At 39.4% G+C, this 20,168-nt stretch overlaps 5 protein-coding genes across 8 annotated transcripts; 1 reads left to right on the forward strand and 4 right to left on the reverse strand.

Annotated features, from left to right (window-relative positions):
* Positions 1 to 464: 464 nt before the first annotated feature.
* Positions 465 to 2,465, reverse strand: LOC124343466 (splicing factor 45-like). Of its 3 annotated transcripts, none has more exons than XR_006919262.1 (7): positions 2,163 to 2,465; positions 1,858 to 2,098; positions 1,691 to 1,784; positions 1,196 to 1,619; positions 947 to 1,121; positions 726 to 878; positions 465 to 657 (listed from the first exon to the last, which is right to left on the reverse strand). XR_006919262.1 is itself a non-coding variant. In XM_046796791.1 (7 exons), exons 1-6 carry the CDS (start codon positions 2,274 to 2,276, stop codon positions 781 to 783), a joined length of 1,146 nt encoding a protein of 381 aa, XP_046652747.1. In that variant the 5' UTR covers positions 2,277 to 2,465; the 3' UTR covers positions 465 to 657; positions 747 to 780. The 3 variants fall into 3 exon arrangements, 2 of the variants coding, with proteins under 2 accessions (XP_046652747.1, XP_046652746.1); XM_046796791.1 differs by having other exon boundaries at positions 747 to 878; XM_046796790.1 differs by having other exon boundaries at positions 465 to 878.
* Positions 2,466 to 3,039: 574 nt separating this feature from the next.
* Positions 3,040 to 8,637, reverse strand: LOC124343453 (cyclin-G-associated kinase-like). 2 transcript variants are annotated; one of them, XM_046796766.1, is made up of 18 exons: positions 8,523 to 8,637; positions 8,274 to 8,434; positions 8,151 to 8,212; positions 8,014 to 8,073; positions 7,837 to 7,942; positions 7,556 to 7,766; positions 7,234 to 7,414; positions 7,062 to 7,175; positions 6,661 to 6,999; positions 6,320 to 6,603; positions 5,823 to 6,252; positions 5,459 to 5,753; positions 5,172 to 5,398; positions 4,502 to 5,111; positions 4,079 to 4,363; positions 3,836 to 4,008; positions 3,587 to 3,763; positions 3,040 to 3,513 (listed from the first exon to the last, which is right to left on the reverse strand). In XM_046796766.1, the coding sequence occupies exons 2-18, from the start codon at positions 8,404 to 8,406 to the stop codon at positions 3,409 to 3,411; spliced, it is 3,792 nt and encodes a 1,263-aa protein (XP_046652722.1). In that variant the 5' UTR covers positions 8,407 to 8,434; positions 8,523 to 8,637; the 3' UTR covers positions 3,040 to 3,408. The 2 variants fall into 2 exon arrangements, with proteins under 2 accessions (XP_046652722.1, XP_046652723.1); XM_046796767.1 differs by having other exon boundaries at positions 8,519 to 8,637.
* Positions 8,638 to 9,272: 635 nt separating this feature from the next.
* On the reverse strand, positions 9,273 to 10,172 carry LOC124343474 (kxDL motif-containing protein CG10681-like). The gene is made up of 4 exons (XM_046796800.1): positions 10,049 to 10,172; positions 9,769 to 9,917; positions 9,483 to 9,682; positions 9,273 to 9,407 (listed from the first exon to the last, which is right to left on the reverse strand). Exons 2-4 carry the CDS (start codon positions 9,912 to 9,914, stop codon positions 9,346 to 9,348), a joined length of 408 nt encoding a protein of 135 aa, XP_046652756.1. The 5' UTR covers positions 9,915 to 9,917; positions 10,049 to 10,172; the 3' UTR covers positions 9,273 to 9,345.
* Positions 10,173 to 10,488: 316 nt separating this feature from the next.
* LOC124343454 (retinoblastoma-like protein 1) lies at positions 10,489 to 15,160 on the forward strand. The gene is made up of 8 exons (XM_046796768.1): positions 10,489 to 10,859; positions 11,049 to 12,408; positions 12,473 to 12,609; positions 12,671 to 12,995; positions 13,053 to 13,327; positions 13,400 to 13,579; positions 13,663 to 14,136; positions 14,207 to 15,160. The coding sequence occupies exons 1-8, from the start codon at positions 10,719 to 10,721 to the stop codon at positions 14,540 to 14,542; spliced, it is 3,228 nt and encodes a 1,075-aa protein (XP_046652724.1). The 5' UTR covers positions 10,489 to 10,718; the 3' UTR covers positions 14,543 to 15,160.
* A 430-nt stretch (positions 15,161 to 15,590) lies between these two features.
* Positions 15,591 to 18,254, reverse strand: LOC124343462 (sodium/bile acid cotransporter-like). Its single transcript, XM_046796785.1, has 6 exons — positions 17,613 to 18,254; positions 17,374 to 17,509; positions 16,944 to 17,115; positions 16,616 to 16,803; positions 16,516 to 16,548; positions 15,591 to 16,362 (listed from the first exon to the last, which is right to left on the reverse strand). Exons 1-6 carry the CDS (start codon positions 18,137 to 18,139, stop codon positions 15,817 to 15,819), a joined length of 1,602 nt encoding a protein of 533 aa, XP_046652741.1. The 5' UTR covers positions 18,140 to 18,254; the 3' UTR covers positions 15,591 to 15,816.
* Positions 18,255 to 20,168: the final 1,914 nt, after the last annotated feature.

Here is a 20,168-nt window from a genome sequence, read left to right on the forward strand (position 1 = left end):
GATCATGTTGAGACATGAACGATTCACGAAGAATTCTTTCAACATTATGATATCACAGGAATTTTGAGGCAAGAAGAGGTTCCGACTTTGCGTAGCTATTTCGAAGAACTACATATACTCATGGTTCTTGGAAACCGGATTATAATATTTAAAAAATACGTTAACGTCGATAGATCGTCCCCTATAAAATATTAACCTCATTTTTATATGAAAGTGGTTTAACCTACTGAATGTCACTTAAAAAATACTTAAGAAAAGAACCAATTTTCATGAAATATTATGATTTGGAAACGGGATATAGAAACCTACCGCCAAGTTTCCGAATTCAAATCTATACTTTTTTTATTACTAAATTCTAAGCATCCACTAGAAGTCTATTACTGATTTGCAGCTATACGCTTGACAACTCAAATTTTAAAAAGTAGAATCTACATTTTGATGAAAAATGAATGTAGTCGTGAAAATCAAAGTAAAGTAAATCTATTTTAAACTTTGAATGTAGAACCTTGCTTGATCATCACATTTTTGTGCAATTCAATTATTTGTTCTGGTGTGATATTGCGAGGACACGCTAGCTTGTGAAGTTAGAATTTGTTTTGCTTCGTAGTAGTTTAAATTCATCTCTCTTCATCCCTTTTAAGGAATCAATCTTATTTCCTAGAACGAGAGAAAGGTTTTTCGTCCTAAAGGTCAAATGCTTCCAAGTTTTGGGAACAACGCCATACCATGTAATTAAATTCAATTACTTTCGATTCGTAAAATTTATTTTTCAATACGTGTTCAATCATTCAGCTCCATCTTGAGAAATCTTTCCACATCATAGAATCCGGCTTTCACCTGCCGACCAGCAAAGAATCGGCCGTTGAGATCAATTACGGCTACAAAAAGAAACGACAGTTAACAATTTTCAACAGACCTGTGCTATTGTTCAACTTTAGTTAATTACCTTTGATGGCAGCTTCCATTCGTTTAAATTCAACAAAAATCCGTACAGCTTCCTCTTCCTCGGCGTTAGGTACCTCGAAAATAACAACTTTATTCACATCTCCGTATTTTGTCTGACATTCCTCGCGTACTTCGGGTTCCAAATCAGAATCCACTTCCCCAGGGCCAACCATATTCTAATGAAAGGGGAAACAAACAAACAACAGAATTTGAAATGAGGACCGTGAAAATGATTGACCTATGACATTACCCTCAGATAAATCACTTTTGAAGGATTCTTCATGATATCAGCAATCGTTAATTCCGCTTTGGGAGCAGCTGTTGGCGACACAACAGGTGGCGGAGGAGGCATAATTTCTTTTTCATTGATAATACGTCCACCTCGCTTGCTTGTTTTTTCCACTTGTAATGCAGCTGCAATACCTTGCTGTTGTCGTCCAAGTCCCTGACCTTCTTTGAATCCATATTTTGCCATGATCTTAGCAGCAACACCAAGAGCTCCAACCCCACTTCCAGTAGAGGAGAGAGAAGGATGAGATGGTGATGATGTGTCTTGTAATGATGGAGGTGGGGCAATGGCAACTCCACCAGAAGTAGAGGACTTCTTCACCATTGGTTCCTCTTCCTCATCATGTAAACGTCCAGCAAAACCTGATCCTACAGCAGATGAGGACCTAAAACATGAAATGGTTATGTAATCAGTTTCTATCATCACCATATTTATTAGGCAGCTCCCATTATATACCTGTCTCTGGTTTTAATATCTCGATCATCCCTAGGCTTCCTTTTCTTTTCAGCTTCTTCTATTTCAATTTCAATCCCTCGTCGTTCCTTTCTCTCTAAACAAAAAAAACAAAAAAACAATAATGATTGTATTCAGATTTTTCATTTTCTATAAAAGGTGCTGTGTACCCCTAATGATTTTGTCATAGTCAGTAGGATGCAGTGGATCATACTCTAGATTTGGGTCCCATTCCAATTCAGCAAAGAGTGAGGATCTCTCTTGTTTAGGAACAATAGTTGTCAAGAGTTGGGGTGTCTGATGAATCAGATTTTTGGTCATTTCAGGTTCAGTTTTTATCTGTGATTCAGTAGCTGTGAGGCAGGGTGGTATTACAGGATGGATAGCTCTTCGGATACCTTCACGTTTTGGCTAGGAAAAACAAATCTTTTTTCATAATCTATGACTAACAAATGAAATGTAAATTGTAGGATACCTGTGTAATCATAGCTTTCTTTAAGTGCATCTGCGAATGTAAAAGCTTGATTCCTGACGACCATCCGGTGACAGATTTAGCTTTATTTTCGTCGATATCATCGTAAAGAGACATTTTCACAGCAAAGTAATTTCTTATATCCGTTGAATTAGTTGTCGTTCAAATCGTTTTTAAACAGAGCTCAGGACGCATTCGCAGTAACATACACAAGAAATAAAAATAGACGACGAATGCAAATTGTACTGTATTTTTTTATGTTTTGATGTATTCATCTCATGAAAGGTGAAGGTGACTATTAAACAGCTACCTAAATCTGCAGTGACGAACCAGGGGCATGCCAGGGCCCAGGGCCAGGGGTATGGAGAGATTCTCTCCATACTACAGATACAGCGATACTACCCTGTTTCTACTTATAAATAATTGAATTGTTTTTTTGTCAATTAAACACCTTGCTTTTCGGATACGGAATAGAAAATACGGAGCTTCTCCCAAAAAATTGCCTCCTTGCGCATAGCGTTGATTTTTTATTGTTTTGGGACCGGAATATTTTTGGGTCGGCCCTTTTACGAGTTACGACACCTCCAAATGTCGCCACAGTTGTGTCCAGTTGTATGCGTAACTATATTATCGAACGGACGGACTTGTTATAAGAGGTGTCTGTGACGAAGAATCAGTGACGAGAAAGAATAAAGTTATTTATATCGCAAATTCCAATTTTAATTGGTTTGTGAGAAGTCACTGTTTTTCTGCAATAAAACTCAGTGGCTACATCTTGCATCTGAACTTTCTGTAGCACCGAACAATAATTATTTTAATACTATTTTAAAAATTAACTGAATTTAACCGAATCTTTAACGCTTCTTTTAAGAATCATTAATAATGATGCAGACACGTGTATTACTTCTTGAAAACCGGTAGCTATTAAACTTAAGCCGGGCGGAGATTACCGCCTTCGTTAGAGAAAACGAGACGACTTCTCCGTAGAAGAAACAGAAAGAGAACAATTAAAATCACGGAGAAGGAAAAGAAAGAAGAAAAGCGGCTGAGGAAAAGTTCTAAAAACGTGATGTAAGCTATTGTAGCTGAATTTGAAAGGAAATCTTGGGACGGTAGGGAGAGACATCGATTCCGAGTTACGACTAGATCATGGGCGTTTCGTATGAGTTAACCCAATGCTAGACAATTATAAACACGTAAATAGAACAATCAACGCTCGTAAACTATGAAGAATGGAGGAATGTATCTGTTATCGAAACATATTTTGCTGTGTTACGTCGTTTTCAAATTCAGACCAGGCGTCGTTCAGTTCCATAAAAATCATTTTTGCTATTTTCTCGTTGTCAGTTCCAGACTGTGTGATAATACATTCGAATTAAAGGCGAGTCTTCTTACTAAATGTAAATGACGTGATAAATTTTACCAACCTGTTTGTCTGGATGCACTGCCAAGCAAGCCTTACGATACATTTTCTTGACATCCGTGTGCGACACTAGCTGGTGCATCCCCACGTCTTGCCATTTAGTGCCTTCCCAGAGAACGGTATGGAGCGAGCAGAGTAAAGCCCTGATATTACGCTGCTTTCCCTCTGTCCATTCCATAATCTGTCAAGATTAAACAAACAACAGTTAGTTCATAATTTTATCCGTAGTAAACACATTTTGTAAAATACTAACCTTCATTTTATCTGGATCTATATCTTTGGCCAATTCTTCCTTGCGCATAGCGTTGATTGTTTTGGGACCAGAATCTTTTTTGGTGCTACTGAAATCAAACCCCTGGGTTCCCAGCAAATCCCCAAACATATCGCCAGCAACTTTAGGTCTAGGTAAGCCACCACCTCCTTTGGCTGAAATTTAAAGAAATACCGCATAATATTTAAAACACTGTTTTTAAATCTTTGATTAAGGAAAAATTACTATAATCACTACGGCCAAAAACAGAGTCAAAGTTTGTTCTAGAGTAATCAGGTTGCCCTTCGCCGGGTGTTTTGACGGGCTGCTGCATAGAAGTACTTGTTGATGTGGAAGAATTGGAGACTGGGTTTGACCGACTGGCCTGTTGTGGTATAGTGTTCGTATTCGACCACATAGTTGGTGGCTTATGAAGCGGTGATCCACTTAACGAAGTTGACGGACTCGTCAAAGACGTGCCAGCAGCCACTGTGGGGAAATTCGAGAAGCCGGTAGGTGGATTCGCCAACCCTTATTAGATGAACAATATAAATAATAAATTTATTAAGAAAATAATTAAGAATTATTTGATGAAATATTATCAAGACGAAATTTGACTAGCGTATTATGGTCGTAATAAAGTAAATCGCTGAAGGAAAATAACAATACCGATATTCATAGGCGGAATGGGTTTCACAGATGACCCCCACGTTGGAGTTCTAGTCGCATTGGAATTTGCCGTTCCAGCAAGCCCAATCAAGTTCCCAAAATCAGCAAGTGGGTCCTTTGCTTTAGCTTCCAAATTAGGAGTGCTCGAATTGCGAGGAATACTGGGTAGTGTCACAGGGCGAGATCCACTAGTCAGTGTCTGTTTAAGGATTGAATCCCAGTTACCCATTAGAGATTCGTCAGACGGTTGAGATTGCTGAACAGTGGCGAAATTGCCAATGCTGTTGGAAGAACTCAAATTATTGGGAGCTGCAGTCACGCCTGCAGGAGCTCCCACTAAGGGATCGAAAGGATCCAAAGTGAAGAAGGGATTAGCTGGAGTGGACGATGGAACAAAAGTTGAGGTTGCAGGCAAAGTCTCTTTAGATGTTTGAAGTAAATCTTGAAGAAAATCGCCATTACCGCCACCTTGACTTCCGACTAAAAGATTGCTGAAGGTCTGGGAGGATAAGTTCAATAACTCGCCTTCTTCAACGCCAGAAGAATGATTAGATACCAACACTGAACTTGTTGATTCAGATCCCAAATTCAGCAGATCCACATTTATTTCCTGCAAGTAAAGGAGTGAAATAAAAAAAGCCGCAGTAATGTTATTAAATAGGCTACAAACCTGAACAGGAGAAGAAGGTCGAATGGGACTTGTCGAAGCAACAATGGGAGTATATATTTTTTCCGCTGCATACTGATCAGTATCCCTTACAGGAACCGATTTACAGGCCGTTTCTACATCGTTTGCGTTATTACCGGTTGCATCGCAAAATGTGTCGAAAACTTCGTTGATTTCTTCTCGGGATGTGAATAGCACCATCGCATTCTTGACACTGTTATCGCCTGCGCCTGTTTGCCAATTTAAAGTAATACATTTCCAATGGTTTTGTTTAATTCTGCAATGCTTACCCCAAGGTTCGGGTTGAACAGTACGTTCTTGATCAAGTACAAAAAAGCTAAGCGAGGCCATGAAATTGGGACCATGAAGGTCTCCTCCCTCAGTAGTAATGGCAACTTCATCAAGTTGGTTTCGGGGCAATCGCAAAGTCGTTTCTTCCTCGTGAATGAAACCTGTGTGGATTTGGAATTGACAGATCTTTAACCCGGCCGGTCTGCCCTGTACGACACCTCCAAGCGTATTGCGAGCATGGTACACAACAACAGTAATGTCGCCACACACAGTTGTGTTTAGTTGTAGCGTAACCTAACATCAAAAGAACGGACTTGTTATAAGAGTGTGTGTATGACGAAGAAACAGGCCATAAATATATACCTTATTTTCTGAAACGTGATAAACACGCATGCGTTCATACTCAGTCAGTGTTGAGAGAAGTCGCTGATCACCTTGGAAGATCTCAACATATGGGCGACATCCATCCCGATTTTTGGTAAAAATTGGGACTGGGCTTAAAGTCAAAGTCGCTAGAGTGACAGGCTTGTGATGCGGCCGTATAGGATGAGGTTCAACCAGCAGACTCATATAGTAATTAAGATATCGATACTGTGAAGCGTTAAGACCGGGAGGATACCGTTTAACGGCAAACATTTGTAGGGCCTCTTCGATAGAACGAAATAACTGAGTGTAAAGAAAGAGTGCTGCTACAACCACTGCCGATGATGCCTTTCCATCCATGCAGTGAAGAACACAGACATTTTTAGTGTCGCGGTCAAGGTAATTATACATGCTCTTACACAAAGCATATCTGAAAATTGCAAAAAAAAAATCTTCAGATGAAGTTGTCTACAACAGGATAAATACTGAATATGTACAAAGTTCTCAATGAAGGAGCTTGTCGCTGGGGCCAACCACAACAAATCAAGTTGTTGAACTTGGTGGATGCATACGAACGTCCTGAAACATTGTAGACTGCATAGTGAGATCCATGGCGAGTGTCTAGAGCATTTCGTACATCGTCAATGTGGTGACGATAGGCTGACTCAATTCCTTCAGCTGGAAATGAGGTAACAATCAATCGCGATGTAACGTAGCTAAGATCAAGCTCTGACCGTGCCATGCTTTGCTGCACTGTTTGCATGACTTTAGTCGATGTATCCTAGAAAAAGTATGTAGATTTTCATACTTAAATATTTCAAAAAGATGAAAATTCTACCTTCAAGTTTTTAAAAAGGCTCCCCGCTCCTCCTTTCAAGGATGATAATAATCCCATCGTAGGTTGAGAAGATGTCGTTGAATGCATAGATGGGGCAGGGTGAGTTGCGATATGGTGTAGCTGATTAGCTGATGGATTTGGTGGTGGAGGTCGACGAGGTGGCTGAGGTGATGACTGGGTAACGACAGATGCACTTGGGCGGGCAGAAGGCGGTGGCATGGCTGATTGACTGGGCAAATTCACCTTAAGTCCACATTTCATTTGGTATCCTCGCGTTTCTCCAATGGCTGCTAGACGATCAAGTACCTCACTTATAGTTAACCGTGCACGTGGATCAACCTGAGGGGGGAAAAGAATATATTATATTTCTTTTAAAATACTTGCAAATCATTACAAAATACTTTTAGCATTCCACGGATAATGTCATGGAAGATGTCGTATCGACCGTCATTGCTAGGCAACGAAAAGTTGCCATTAATGATTCGTAATTTGGCTCCATCTTCAAAAGGGTGCGTCTAATGATAAAATATTTATCTTAAACTATCGCTGCACCAGGAAAATAGTGTGCTTAACCTGATAGCATAGAACATAAAGTACGCATCCTAAAGCCCATATGTCTGCCGCGGTCGTGATAGGATAATTGCTCCAAGTATCAATCATCTCAGGAGCACGGTATACTGGTGTAGTATGTTTAGCCATCTCTTCTTCAAGCAAACCCCGTTGAGATGCCGTCCAATCAGGGCCAGGAAAATGTCTATAAAATATATTCTATTATTAGAACAAGAAAAAAAAAGCTAATAGCATAACTAACCACTGGTAATTCAGGATGAAGAAACAGTATAAAGGAAGGAAGATAAAAATGACCAGAAAACAGTAAATGGTGAACAAAACTTACTGCTGGGTTGTAGCACTCCCAAAGTCACACAATTTGATAACACCATCAGCAGTGAGGAGCAAATTTTCAATTTTAAGATCTCTATGGATTATAGGTTGTTCCAGGGTGTGAAGGGCTTGAACAGCTTTACATGTTTGCCAAAATACTGAACTAACTTCTTCTGGTGTTAATGGAGAGTTTTGTACTCTCAATGCATCAAACAAGGCTCCTCCTGTAAATATAACCAATAAAAAATATACATACATGTATTTTTTATTGGTAAAAGAAACTGTTACTGATACCTGAACAAAGTTCAGTGACCACTAAATATTCTTTTGAACCTCCTCCTCTATCATTACAGCAGGCAGAAATAAAATTGATCACATGAGGATGACCAGCTAGTTTTTTCTGAAAAAATGATGTAATAAAACTAAGGACTTTGAATGCTTGTTATTTGAAACAATCTAATATCAAATTACCAAAAATGCTACTTCCTGTATAATGCTTTTGACAGCATCGGTATCAGCTGCAATGAGTCTCTATTAAATTGAATAATCAGATACATATTATAATAGAATATGTTGAATTTAATTCTATGGTCTTGTTTCTATATTACTTTCAAAGCGTAATCTTGATTGCTCTGTACATCTTGGGCAATAAAAACAAAAGCATATCCACCTAAGATTGGCCATAAGTTGTAAACAGTTAATTCATATGAAACGTGTAACAAAGAAATCACCTTCTCCAATTTGACGTTTTATCCGAAGCTGCACCGAATTGACATTGACCATAGCTCCAATGAGAGGATTCTCAGAAGCGCCATTGTTACTTGCTGTAAAATAGTTAGCAGCTGACTTTAAAAAATCGGCCATTTAGAGGATGAGGAGGTTGAATAAAAAACTGAAAAAGAAAAAGCACGAAACCACGAAACAGGTCAACTGGAATTGTTAATTAAGTGTAAACGTGTTTTCAACAATTGAATACTTGCAATTTATTTTTGACAGCTAAACAGCGTTGCTGCCTGCCTGCGAATTCGTCTTCTCGTCAGACTCTAGCGGCAGACTCACGACCGCCCTTCCCGCAAGGCCGCAACTCACCCAGTGATAAAGCTTGGAATTATTGGTTATTCCCTTCCTTTCAGACACGCGCTTATACTGATGATATCTGAAACCATTGTTTTAAAAAATTTAGGAAATTTCTCTTAGAATTTTCTTTTATATTTCGTAGTTTCGTAGTTGTAATAATTCTTCTCACAACATTTTTGCTAATAAAATAACAGTATGATATGGCCTAGCTTTTTTTATGGAACTTTATGACATTAAAAATGTTTATTTTTCTATCTCCAGCCTATCTATATTTATTCTTATTATTCTACTAATTACAAATAATTCCATTGACATTAAAATCGTTAGCCGTTTTGGGTTCCATAACATACATAATTTCAGAAAATAACATTCAATTTGTTTGAGAGCTACAAAAATATCATTCGAAACAGAGAGCCGCATCATCGGTACATTAAAGAGTATAACATTTACGAAACCTCTGTTAAGACTAGAATATAAAATTCGACAAAAATAATCCCTAGCCTTAGTGTTTCATTTTTATCTTAGGAAAGTAGCCTACACATATATAGGCTCCGATGCGCAATACTATGATTTTCAGCAGCACCTTTTCCGGCTGTAAATATATGCACAAACTATCAAAACTGACATTGTTATATTTTTTAAATAATGACTGATTGAAGTCTTCAATTATATTTCTAACATTTAAACACAAAATCATGAGTGCAAGCCAATTTCAAGTAGTGTAGATTATACATCCTTTGTTTTTTCATCCTCCTCTGCTATGGGTGTTTGAATTTTACTTACAGCATCTGTTTATCAAAACAATTATTTTGGATAAGCTTAAAAAAAAAATTAAAAAATGTATGTATGCAGTATGAACTAGCCTTCAAATTGATGTGGGTATTGAGATGCTGCTTTGGCTTTCATGATTTTGATTCTCTTGAAGATATTCTCCAAGTCCTTTTTTACTTCATTCAAAAGCTGTGCATGCTTCTTGAATTCTACATTAGCCTTTTGAAGGTGAACTTGGGACAGAGTATTACAGTTGACTAGCATTTCATTTGTCTTTTCAAACCGTTGAAGCCTATAGAAAGTCAAAGTAATAAGAAAATGATAAATTTAAGTATAGTGTGAATAGTATGGAGTTTACTTGAACTCCTCCAAAATTACATTTGTTTCTGTGCCCGAATAATGTGATCAATGTCATGTTGGTTAGTGAACCCTGCAAGACCTTGAACAAAAACTTCAGCAGGAGTGAAATTTGAAAAACACTCGAAACCTAGTTCACTTTCATGCATTGACAAGTAATTCTCCATTGCCTGCACAAAATTAAAGTAAGAATATGATCACAGAAAGGTTCAGCTTTGAATAATCCAATAATGTTACAATAATCAAACAATAAAATTCTTAAATCGTTCTTAATCCATTCAAACGCGCTCATCTTTTTTACCTAACCATCAAGTCATCAATATTAGTCAAAAAAAGAAGCTAGACAGCGCTGGAGGCTAGAACCTAGACAGCAGTGACAGTCAGAAAGAGCAGACAGACAAACAATTAAACCAAATTAAAATTATTATTATTCATTAAAATAGCCAAGGCCTGGGAATATTGTACACAAAACGTGTTCTGTGAAGGCATCTAGCGGATGCTACATTACTAAGATTTTCAATAGACAGAAAATTTCCAACCGTATCCATTATTAAAATCAGAACATGAATAAATTTTAATTTTAATTCCTTGTATCTTCGTAATCGTTCAGTTCGTATCTATGTGATTGATATGGCTAATTAAAAACTGTCTGGCCTTTTTATGTATGTCTCCATACAGCTGATTTCATTTCGCGCCAAATATTGGTTGTGGTCCCCACCCCAGATCTTATTCACCGCTAGAGGCTCTGTTCAGCAAGAGGGCGCAAGGGCCAGTCTGGAGAAAAACTGGGAATTCCCGCCACGAATCGCCGAGTGTAAGCTTTGTGTGGGTTTTTTCTACGTCTGATACAGTGGGCTGCAGTTTGTGTTACTTGTGATCTCCGGTTTTGCGTCCGATGTAGCTGGTTTCCGTTATTAATAAGCATAGCTGCTCTACTGATTTAATAGTTACTGGCTTATTGACTACTCGAAATGGGTCTGTCTGAAGATGCCGACCAAGAAAACACTGAGGAGAGGTTTCGCGGCCTTTGTGCCGATCTCAACATTGACAAAAACACAGCCGATGAAGCCTGGCGAAACTATGAAACTCTTTCCACCAACTACACTCTTGAGGTAAATCTGCAATGCAGAGTTAAGAGATTAACTTGTTACTGGTCTGTTATCAGTTATTGTCATTGTCTGGTGGGTTGTGTCAGACAAATTACACCATTTACAAGCTTAGCAGTAATTACAATGCTGTTGACGGGCAGATTTGTTCCTAGTTTCCCCATGGTCTAATCTGTTTTCTTTTTCTTTTGTTAGGGTGATCGAATCCATTGGCTATGTTGCGCCTTGTATGTTGCTTGCCGAAACAGCACTGTTCCAACTGTGGGACAAGTTGGAACAGTAGAGGGAAACTGTGTTAGTCTTACTCAACTCAGACGAAAATGCAACATCAGCATGCTAGATTTCTTTGACAAATCGAGGAAATGGGCAGACATGGCAAACCTGTCTGAAGAATTACGTCGCAAGTTTGTTAGCTTGGAACGTAACTTTGAAGTCTGCTCTGTGATTTTCAAGAAGTATGATGAGATGTTCAAAGAAATCTTCCAAGATCCGCTTAACGACCCTCCTAGACAGCCACGTTCTCGGAAGTCACGCAAACTTCCTTGCTCTGCAAAAGATGTTTACGACTTTTGCTGGGCTTTCTTCGTACGCATTAAGACTAATTTCTCACAGATCCACGAAGAGCTAGTCAGCTGCTTTCATTTGCTACTAGCTTGTCTTGATTACATCTACGGAAATTCTCTTGTTGCCAATCGCCGAGAACTCTTCAACCCTCAATTTCCTGGTCTGCCTAGCGACTTCCACAGTCGTGATTACAAAGCCCCTTCTGAACCTGGCTGCATCGTTGAGTGTCTTTACTCAAGAAACAGCAGCCAGGACGAAAAAACCGTTGTTGACGTCAAGCGAATCAAAACGCATGTTCTCAGACCTTACGTCAAAAGCCTCATCGAAAAAGAGGTACTGAAGGGTGACAAAAGGACTCTATGCGGAATTCTCGACACAGCTGTCTTCGACTTAAACAAGAAAGTGGTCAACAATGACTATGAGGATTACGTGCATCGTGTCGGCGATTTCGACGAGCGTATTTTCTCCAGTCCTGATGCTCTAACAGAGATAGGAACCCCGGTGAAAGCCACTTTCAACAGTATAGCTTCTTTCGAAGAACAAAAGCTGATGGTCTACCCAGCCCGCCGCAATTTGCAATCACAATTCGATGGTTCACATCACCTGGCGCTGGCCACGCCTTTGACCGGTCGAAATTTCCTCAAAGCCAAAGAACCTGGATCGGTAACGCCCGTATCGACAGCCACTCAAAGTGTCAGCCGGCTGCAGGCTCTGGTCTCCGGTCGTCAAACGGGACCTAGCGAGGAGCTCAGACGTATTTTCAGTGAGTGTTCTAACAATCCAGGGGAGAGTATTCAAGCCAGGGTTAAGGAAATGGGCGAGAAATTCTGCGCTCACTATGTCAATCAGGCCGATGAAGGGCGCACTAATGGTTTCAGTATGGATATGGCTCGCAAACGTCTGCAGTTAGGAGAAAGCCTGTACTACAAGGTTTTGGAAAAAATCATCATCGACGAACGCAGACGTCTCAAGGCAGGCACAGATCTATCAGGTACTAAATCTGAATTTTATTTTCATTTCATGTTTCACATTGTATTACTCTTTTTTTTTGTCAGGAATTCTACAACAAGATATGCTTCATCAGCTTTTGATCACTTGTTGCCTAGAGATTGTTCTGTTCTCTTACAACTCCCAGCGCACATTCCCATGGATCTTGGAAGTCTTTCCTATTCAACCTTTCTACTTTTATAAGGTACTTAACATTATTGCCGTCATTATCATGCTCATTCAAAAGAAATCTTGGTCGGTTATAGGTAATTGAAGTACTCATTCGGGCTGAAGATTTATCTCGCGACGTAGTAAAGCACCTAAATCACATGGAAGAGCAAATTCTCGAATCTATGGCATGGCGTTACCAAAGTCCCTTGTGGGAATACTTAAAGAGCTGCGATCAACCCATTCCTTCTTGTGAAGAAGTTTCGCTACCAAGCCAACTTCTGCCACCAACCCCTTCTGCTCCGCAGACTCCGGCTGTCGTCCAGTCATCAGATCCAGTCAGAAACACTCCGCAGCAGCCAATACCTTATTCGCCATCGACTTACGTCACCAATAAGAGAGCGGAATCTAGTCTTGCTGCCTGTAAGTACAATATATTATCACACTTTGATCTTGAAATTGAATGTTGCTTGTTACTAGCTCTTCTGCAATCACCCGTGTCATCGGTGGCGTCAGTAAATGAACGTACGCCAGCCCAATCGTCAAGGAGGAAATTGTTTCCCGGGCCTGAAACAGTTCCGCCAAGTCCCTCTAATACAGCGGCTACTCCTGCTTCTGTTGGCAATGCAATAAAGGCTTCTTCCAAACTGGAATTAAATGATCAGAAAATGGAACTTCTGCCCAGTCCCAGTGTGGTAACAACGGCTGACAATAAACCTAAGAGAACGGGATCCCTGAGTCTATTTTTTAGAAAGGTTTGTAGACTTCTAATGGCTGTTAATATTGCGAGATAATTCAACAAACTATTTTAATCTTTTTTGTTGCAGTTTTATCATTTGGCATCCGTTCGGCTACAAGACTTGTGCAATCGTCTCGAGTTGTATGAAGAAGACTTGCGTAAGAAGATCTGGACATGTTTCGAGTTTTCGGTGATGAAGCATAGCGATTTAATGCAAGATCGTCACCTTGATCAAATTTTGATGTGTGCAGTCTACGTAATTTGTAAGGTTAGTTGAATTCTGGTGCTATTCTCTAAAGGGAGATTAAATTAGATTTTAAGACTTGGGTTTTAATTATTTTACTTGTTTAGGTAACTGGTAGAGACAAGAACTTTACCGATATTATGCGCTGCTATCGAACACAACCCCATGCTTCGAGTCACGTCTATCGCAGTGTTTTGCTATGCACCAAAGCACGCCGTGGATCTGCTTCGTCTACCTCAGGTTCGGCGTCATCAGTAACCGGAGGTAATCATCCTTCGACCACTCCAAGTCCTTCTCCCAGCGAAGAAGACGATGAAGCAGCTACTGGGTCTACTGTTAAAGTTAACGGTGACGAAAAGAAAGCAGAATCCAATGGAGAGAAGGCACTTCCACCAGTTCGTTCTTCGTCGACATTGCCTTTCCCTCAGCCTTCGTCCTGTCCACCTACCCCGACAGGTTTAGCTGGCACCTCATCCAGCTTCGAGTACGAAGATCGAGGAGATTTGATTCTATTCTACAACACGGTCTACGTTCGTCGACTTCAGGCCTTTGCTCTTAAATTCTCAAACAGGAACCGTCTGGTAGTGCATTTTAATCATTCTTTATTGCTAAATATCAAGTGACTAAATTTTTGTTTTATTCCCTATATAGGAGTCATTGCCCTTGTCGCCTTTGCCTTTACAGCGCCAAGTTCCTCTTTCTCCGCGTCGAAAAGTGTCTGCAAAGCATACGGTCTTTATTAGTCCGCTTAAAGGCAATGTCATCTCTCATTCGCCGCTGCCTATGCGTTATAGCTTTAATCGTAGCCCGTCGAAAGATCTTCAGGCCATCAATGCCTTTTTACGCGAAGAGCGTCCGACGAAACGCCTGCTCTCCTACGAGATTGGTCCACGAGACGCAGCCGACGCTGCTATGGCTCCACCTCCGCCCAAATTCGCCATGACAGTCGAAAACGCCGGTGCGGCGCGCAAGATCTCTTTTCATTGAAGGACATGTCATTGACACTTAGCTGCAACCTATTTCGCTTGATTTTTCTGACCCTTCTCCCTCGTCATCTGGCTTTGATTCCCCCCTGCGTTCCTTTTCCCCTTCGTTTTCACTTTTCTTTATCTCAACTCATGCATCTGAACAGATTAACACTACTTTCCTTTTTCTGGTTCATCCTCCCTCAACAAAATAAGAGAGGTAACCAACCTCCCAAACTATTTGGTCTTGACCATTCTTCTTTTAATTTTTCCCCAATTTTTTGTTATTCTCAACCTTATTAGTAGAATCACAAAATAGGTTTTTTTCTGATTTTTTTTTCTCTTTGTTTAATTGATTGTGGAATTTGTATTGTCATGTTGGCTATGGGTCGGTGTTGAATGTTAATGGAATGGTTTGTGTTGCTTGACTTGAATCATATGGAAGTGAGATATCGGTGATGAGTACGAACGTTGAAGTAGCCGCATCAACCATCTTGGGGAAATTGCAACGTTTTTTTTTTTTCTAGTTTCACAATCACTATTTCAGTTTTGAGATTTTTCCCATGAGACTTTTGAGTAAAAGAATGTGTAGTAACTTTGTTTGGAGCATAATTACAAACATATGGCTTTCAATATTTCACATCTGTATGTAATCTTATTATTCATTTACAGGACCTCTACTGGTTAAGGGCAATTATTTGTTTGTAGTGCAGATGAGTGTGTTCTAATATCAAACGATATTAGTGTACAGATGAGAAAACAAAACATTTCCAAGCAAGCGCTTGGAAGGGGAATATTAAACAGGTGAACCATAATCATTAAAATGTTTCGATTAGGAAAGTATTTGCAATCGGATCGTCACCGAGTCTGACAATTTGATTTCAAAATGTTGCGAGTGTTTCTGCCGTTGCGTCAATGAATAATTCTGTTTGAACAACTTTTACTGATTGCGCCCGCTGACTATCTGTGCGTCGTTGGTATTGTAGATCACACGACTTTAATTTACCAATGACTGACTTTCAATGCTCAGCTGGATTTGATATCTAATTTAAGATAGTAATGAGGGAAAACAGACTTAAATTTGTGTGTATTTTGTTCAAGCGCGTGGGCTGTTTTTTGTCGTTTTACACAGTTACTCACTTGTTATGGGTAAATTTTATTCGGGTAATAAAGAAAAATAAAATAAAAAGGCAGATGGGTAACGCAAGGCAAGATTTCAACGAGACAAGTCTTCATTTTCTATAACAAAACATTATTTATTTATTTATTTATTTTTTGGCTATATATATGGTGTCATCAAGCGATAATTCTCGGATCGATGGTTGGCGAACTAGGCACAATGAGACTTGGTCGTTTTGCCCATGAAAACTCGGGAGTAACTTGTCCACCGTAGTATTGTGGAGGTGGCGTTTCGACTTTTTTGGCATTTCCATTGCTGCCATCAGTGTAATCTTTTAGCATCAAGGACTTTGTGGTTTCTTCTTCCTCTTCGACCTTTTCTTCCTTTTTCTTGCAGCCACGGTTCTTAACGCATCTGTATGCCATGATGATGCCGAAAAAGATGAACAGGATTGAAGTTGTCATCAAAATTTGAGCAATCGCCGGTAGGGCAGCAATGTCGCTGTACGGAGTTGGAAGAGTCGTCTTGAGGAGAACAAAGGCTATATTGGCATTTTGCATGGCTGTCTCTAATGACACAGCGATAATTTGTGGTCGACCGAGTCGCGTTATCCACGCGAAAAAGGCTCCAAACACGAAGCCGGCAACCGTGACCGCCAGACCGGCGGTCAGTAAAGTCCAGTCCAGGAGAATGAAGATATGGGACATGCTGTAGAAACCCAGCTGTCAATAGCCAAAAATGAACTTTGATCAGGCATTTTTAGATTTTGATGTCGTTATCTTTTACATTGCGTCAGGTCACAGTAAGAGTAATGCATTAAATCGAATTTTTTTAACGCAACAATCAATTATCCTTAAAAGTAAAGAATGACTTACCCCAAAAATGAAAAATATGAAGAAGAAGGAGAACTAGAAAAACAAAAAAATGAAAAATGTATTAAATTTAATTCGCCCCCCAAAAAAATTAACTACTCACCGGTTTGATGATTTTTACGGTGAGAAATTCGGCAACAGAAAGCTTAAATCGACGAATCAAAAGTCCAATTCCGAGTGGAACGGTTAGCAATATTAGCGACACTGCCATGTCCAGGAAAGGCACCTGCACTGACGATCCCGGCGGCAGGAAAAATGGAGACAAAAGCCACAACCATAACGGCATCATCCCTGCAAAAGAAAACATAATTTTACGAAATTCAGCCCAACGGAAGGCGATGTAATTAACAATAATTTGTTACAAATTTATTCGTCGTTAAAAGTGTTTATCGATTTTGCTTTGTCAATCAAATGAATGGTTTAATACTGACCCATGGCAGCGATGGAAGAAACGAAGGTCATGGTAATGCTAAGATTAACATCACCATCTAAAAGCAGCGTCCAAAAATTGGAGGCTATACCGCCAGGACAGACGCCGATTACCAACAGTCCGAAACCCATCAAAGGATCCTTAATCATCAGCATGGCAATGCCGAAGGCAAACTTAAAAAAACAAAAAAGACAAACGCATCAGCAATAATTTAATTGATTTCCCCTTATTTTGACATGGAAATAAATATACGTCATCAAATTGGTCAGTAGAATTTCGAAACCTATTAACCAAGTTGTGTACGCATATGATATCGGATCTAAGGTACGCAATCGTTAAAACGTAATCCAGATCAACAAAAATCAAACACAGATTTCTTCATTGTGCGCTTTGTATTTTGTTGAATAAGTCAAATGATTCAATACACTCACCAGTGGCATGAAAGTAAATTGAGAGATGAAGCCGACAATTGGTCCAACCGGGCGAAGAATATTTTGTTTCACAATGGCCATATCAAGGGCACATCCCATGTTAATTGTGTTGAGTACCGCCATAATAATCATAATTCTGCGGAATATAAAATCTTTAGAAATTATTTATATTAAGGCCGGCGCATTCTAAATACTTGCAAGGAAAAAAAATTCCACAACAACAACACAAAAATACTTACATGGTGAAAACATTGTCCAAAGTATCACTTTCCCGAATGACGGTTACCAAGTAGCCGGAGAGAACAGGGACGGTTTCCACAGCGACTGATCCATTCTTCGGCAAAATATCCAGGACGAAATTGAGATCCACATACCCAATGACTTGTCCAGTGACGCCGAGGGACTTATTGTTACCTTCCGTAACATCTTCCCAAGTAAAGACAATTTCTTTGCTAGCTAATTTCACTGTTAGAGGATTAGTCGTGGATACTTTCACGACGAATAGAGTTTCTTTTGAAACATATTTGGGCGGTTCCTCGCTTTCAGAGTAAGTTAAGGTAAGATTTATCGTGTACGGAATCATTTCAGTGATGCGCTCGAGTTTTAACGGATTGGCGACCAGCACCCATGGGCCAACGTCCGGACTGGGGGTAGTCACTACTGCTGCGTCCGTGTCATCGCCGTTGTTGACCGGAAATCCTGCGAGAAGAACAAGGAGAATCGCCGCAACAGAATTCAGTGACAACGACAGCATCGTGCTCGTCATTTCCACGTCCCAACACTGAAACTGTCTAAAGTCTTTGAGTGAAACTTCAAAATATAGGCCGATGTGCTGTCGATTTGGAGCTTAGAAATAATCTATTAGAATAACCCTGAGAAGGTGGGAGGCGTATTGGATACGCTTGAAATATCTGTACATGTGTAAATTACCCAAGCTGCAATCGATGATGAACCAATAGCATAATCTCATTTAGACAATCATTCCATTAGATCAATTCTATCTCTCCCCGTCTCGCGTCTAGTGGGACCAATCATACCACAACCTTCGACTTTATCACTTGATTGACATGTACGTATCAAAACACATACAAAAGGATTTCATCGTGGTGAGACCGTTATCACAGTTGGGAACGGTAGGCAACAATGCGCATTGAGAATCGTATCAGAGGCAAAAACAAACGATCGATGAAGATCCCACTCCGCCCGCTCAAATTCAGCTGAAAGTTGACGAAATTAAATTTACATTAGTTGCAAATGTTGCAAGAAGTTTATCTCGATATAGGAAACTTGACTAGCGGCAGCCTATATACTTACATCATCATTGATTAACCCGTCATCAACGAAAACAGATCGAGGACCATAAATTCGCATTTATGTGTGGTCGCAGACTAGTAAGCTTTATTTATAATAACTACACTCTAATTTGTATAAATAATTTGACTATTATAATAAACGCTACGACAATAAACGAACTCCGCTAAGAGTGCGCAGGTGTGCTCAATTGGAAAAAGAAAAAAATTCCTGGTGGGTTTGAAAAAAAAAAAATTCTCATTTAAACAAGAGAAGTGATCAAAAAAGCCAGAAAGCCAGAATAATGGCTTAGAGTGGGTAGGGTGCGCTCAGTTTTCTTGATGAGTTATTAGGTCTAAGCCCATCAGTTAGTGAATTCACACAGTATGCTTTGAAATTAGGGCGTATAGCTCCATACTGTTACCCTTACCGTACCGTTATTTAATTGCGCGCTCATCATGTTTCATCAATTTCATACTGGCGATTTGTTTTTCAATGAAATAGTTATTTAGCTTTACTAGACAAGACATTTTAACTTAATACGATAGTAATTAAAAATTTAAATTATTAAAAAGAATGTAATTACAGTTTTAATTAATATACTTATTGGAGTTCATAGTTCAATGAATTTTCAAACAGCTAACGGCACCTTTAATTTTTTCGGGAATCAATTGTTTTAGACAAACAAACAAAATAAACAAACAAAATTAGAAGCATTTCCTTTTCTCTCCTCTAATAACGAAGTGGGTTACGAAATTGGTTTTCCCTTGTGAGACTTATCGGTTTAGTCTAGTGACGCTAGTCTGCAGGTGTACAGCTTATCTGCTTATCTTTACTCTTTGTTTCTTGAGAGAGGGGTAAAAGGGTGCGAATTGGCAGGTGTATTTAAAAAAAAAATTAATAAGTTGAATAATACAAAGGCTTATAGATTCTTACGGTACTTATTTACATGACAATGAGGCGATTTGGATTCATTTGATTGTCCATCGAGTAAATCGTAACTACAATTACACAGCAGCTGGTCCCTTAATACCAGCTAGGCTTCATTGCTATCAGGCTAAGCCGGCCTTTTCAAGCCAGCCGCTACTGTCAAGTATTGTTTGTACAATTACAATAAGCTTAGATACTTGGCACACATACTATAATCAACATTTTGGGGATGGAAAACCGAAACAAATGCGATCTAAATAATAAATGTTCAATCTCCTTTAGCTGTTTTGTTTGTGTTGGCTTCATTATCGTAGCATAGTGTTTTTTTTTTTTAAATCTAGATAGTGATTTACAAGGCGCTTAATTGTTAATAGGTTTTTAGTATAAGATACAATTGGGATCAGGGTTCATTTGGTCCGCGGACAAGTCATTTGATCGATGGCGCGCTAACCGCGTGATATACAAACTACAAAGCTCAGAGTTTCATAGTTTATAGTTGTCTAAGAGATGTAGTGGTACATTCGAATAAGCTAATCGCTACTTGTATGCTCCTTCGAAAGATAAAGAAAAAATGT

The sequence above is a fragment of the Daphnia pulicaria genome, chromosome 6, assembly GCF_021234035.1.
Source record: "Daphnia pulicaria isolate SC F1-1A chromosome 6, SC_F0-13Bv2, whole genome shotgun sequence".
Lineage (NCBI taxonomy): Eukaryota > Metazoa > Arthropoda > Branchiopoda > Diplostraca > Daphniidae > Daphnia > Daphnia pulicaria.

Coding starts and splice junctions, on each gene's coding strand:
- LOC124343466 (XM_046796791.1), bottom strand. CDS start 2,276: ATGTCTCTTTACGATGATATCGACGAAAATAAAGCTAAATCTGTCACC. Junction 2,099..2,162: donor AGAAAGCTATGATTACACAG/GTATCCTACAAT, acceptor TGTTTTTCCTAG/CCAAAACGTGAAGGTATCCG. Junction 1,620..1,690: donor GATATTAAAACCAGAGACAG/GTATATAATGGG, acceptor TTCATGTTTTAG/GTCCTCATCTGCTGTAGGAT.
- LOC124343453 (XM_046796766.1), bottom strand. CDS start 8,406: ATGGCCGATTTTTTAAAGTCAGCTGCTAACTATTTTACAGCAAGTAAC. Junction 7,176..7,233: donor TTTATGTTCTATGCTATCAG/GTTAAGCACACT, acceptor TTTTATCATTAG/ACGCACCCTTTTGAAGATGG. Junction 4,364..4,501: donor CATTCCGCCTATGAATATCG/GTATTGTTATTT, acceptor TCATCTAATAAG/GGTTGGCGAATCCACCTACC.
- LOC124343474 (XM_046796800.1), bottom strand. CDS start 9,914: ATGGAGAATTACTTGTCAATGCATGAAAGTGAACTAGGTTTCGAGTGT. Junction 9,683..9,768: donor ATTCGGGCACAGAAACAAAT/GTAATTTTGGAG, acceptor GACTTTCTATAG/GCTTCAACGGTTTGAAAAGA. Junction 9,408..9,482: donor ATACCCACATCAATTTGAAG/GCTAGTTCATAC, acceptor TTTGATAAACAG/ATGCTGTAAGTAAAATTCAA.
- LOC124343454 (XM_046796768.1), top strand. CDS start 10,719: ATGGGTCTGTCTGAAGATGCCGACCAAGAAAACACTGAGGAGAGGTTT. Junction 13,580..13,662: donor CAGTCTACGTAATTTGTAAG/GTTAGTTGAATT, acceptor TTACTTGTTTAG/GTAACTGGTAGAGACAAGAA. Junction 14,137..14,206: donor TCTCAAACAGGAACCGTCTG/GTAGTGCATTTT, acceptor TTCCCTATATAG/GAGTCATTGCCCTTGTCGCC.
- LOC124343462 (XM_046796785.1), bottom strand. CDS start 18,139: ATGACGAGCACGATGCTGTCGTTGTCACTGAATTCTGTTGCGGCGATT. Junction 17,116..17,373: donor AATTTACTTTCATGCCACTG/GTGAGTGTATTG, acceptor TGTTTTTTTAAG/TTTGCCTTCGGCATTGCCAT. Junction 16,804..16,943: donor TTCTTCCATCGCTGCCATGG/GTCAGTATTAAA, acceptor TTTCTTTTGCAG/GGATGATGCCGTTATGGTTG.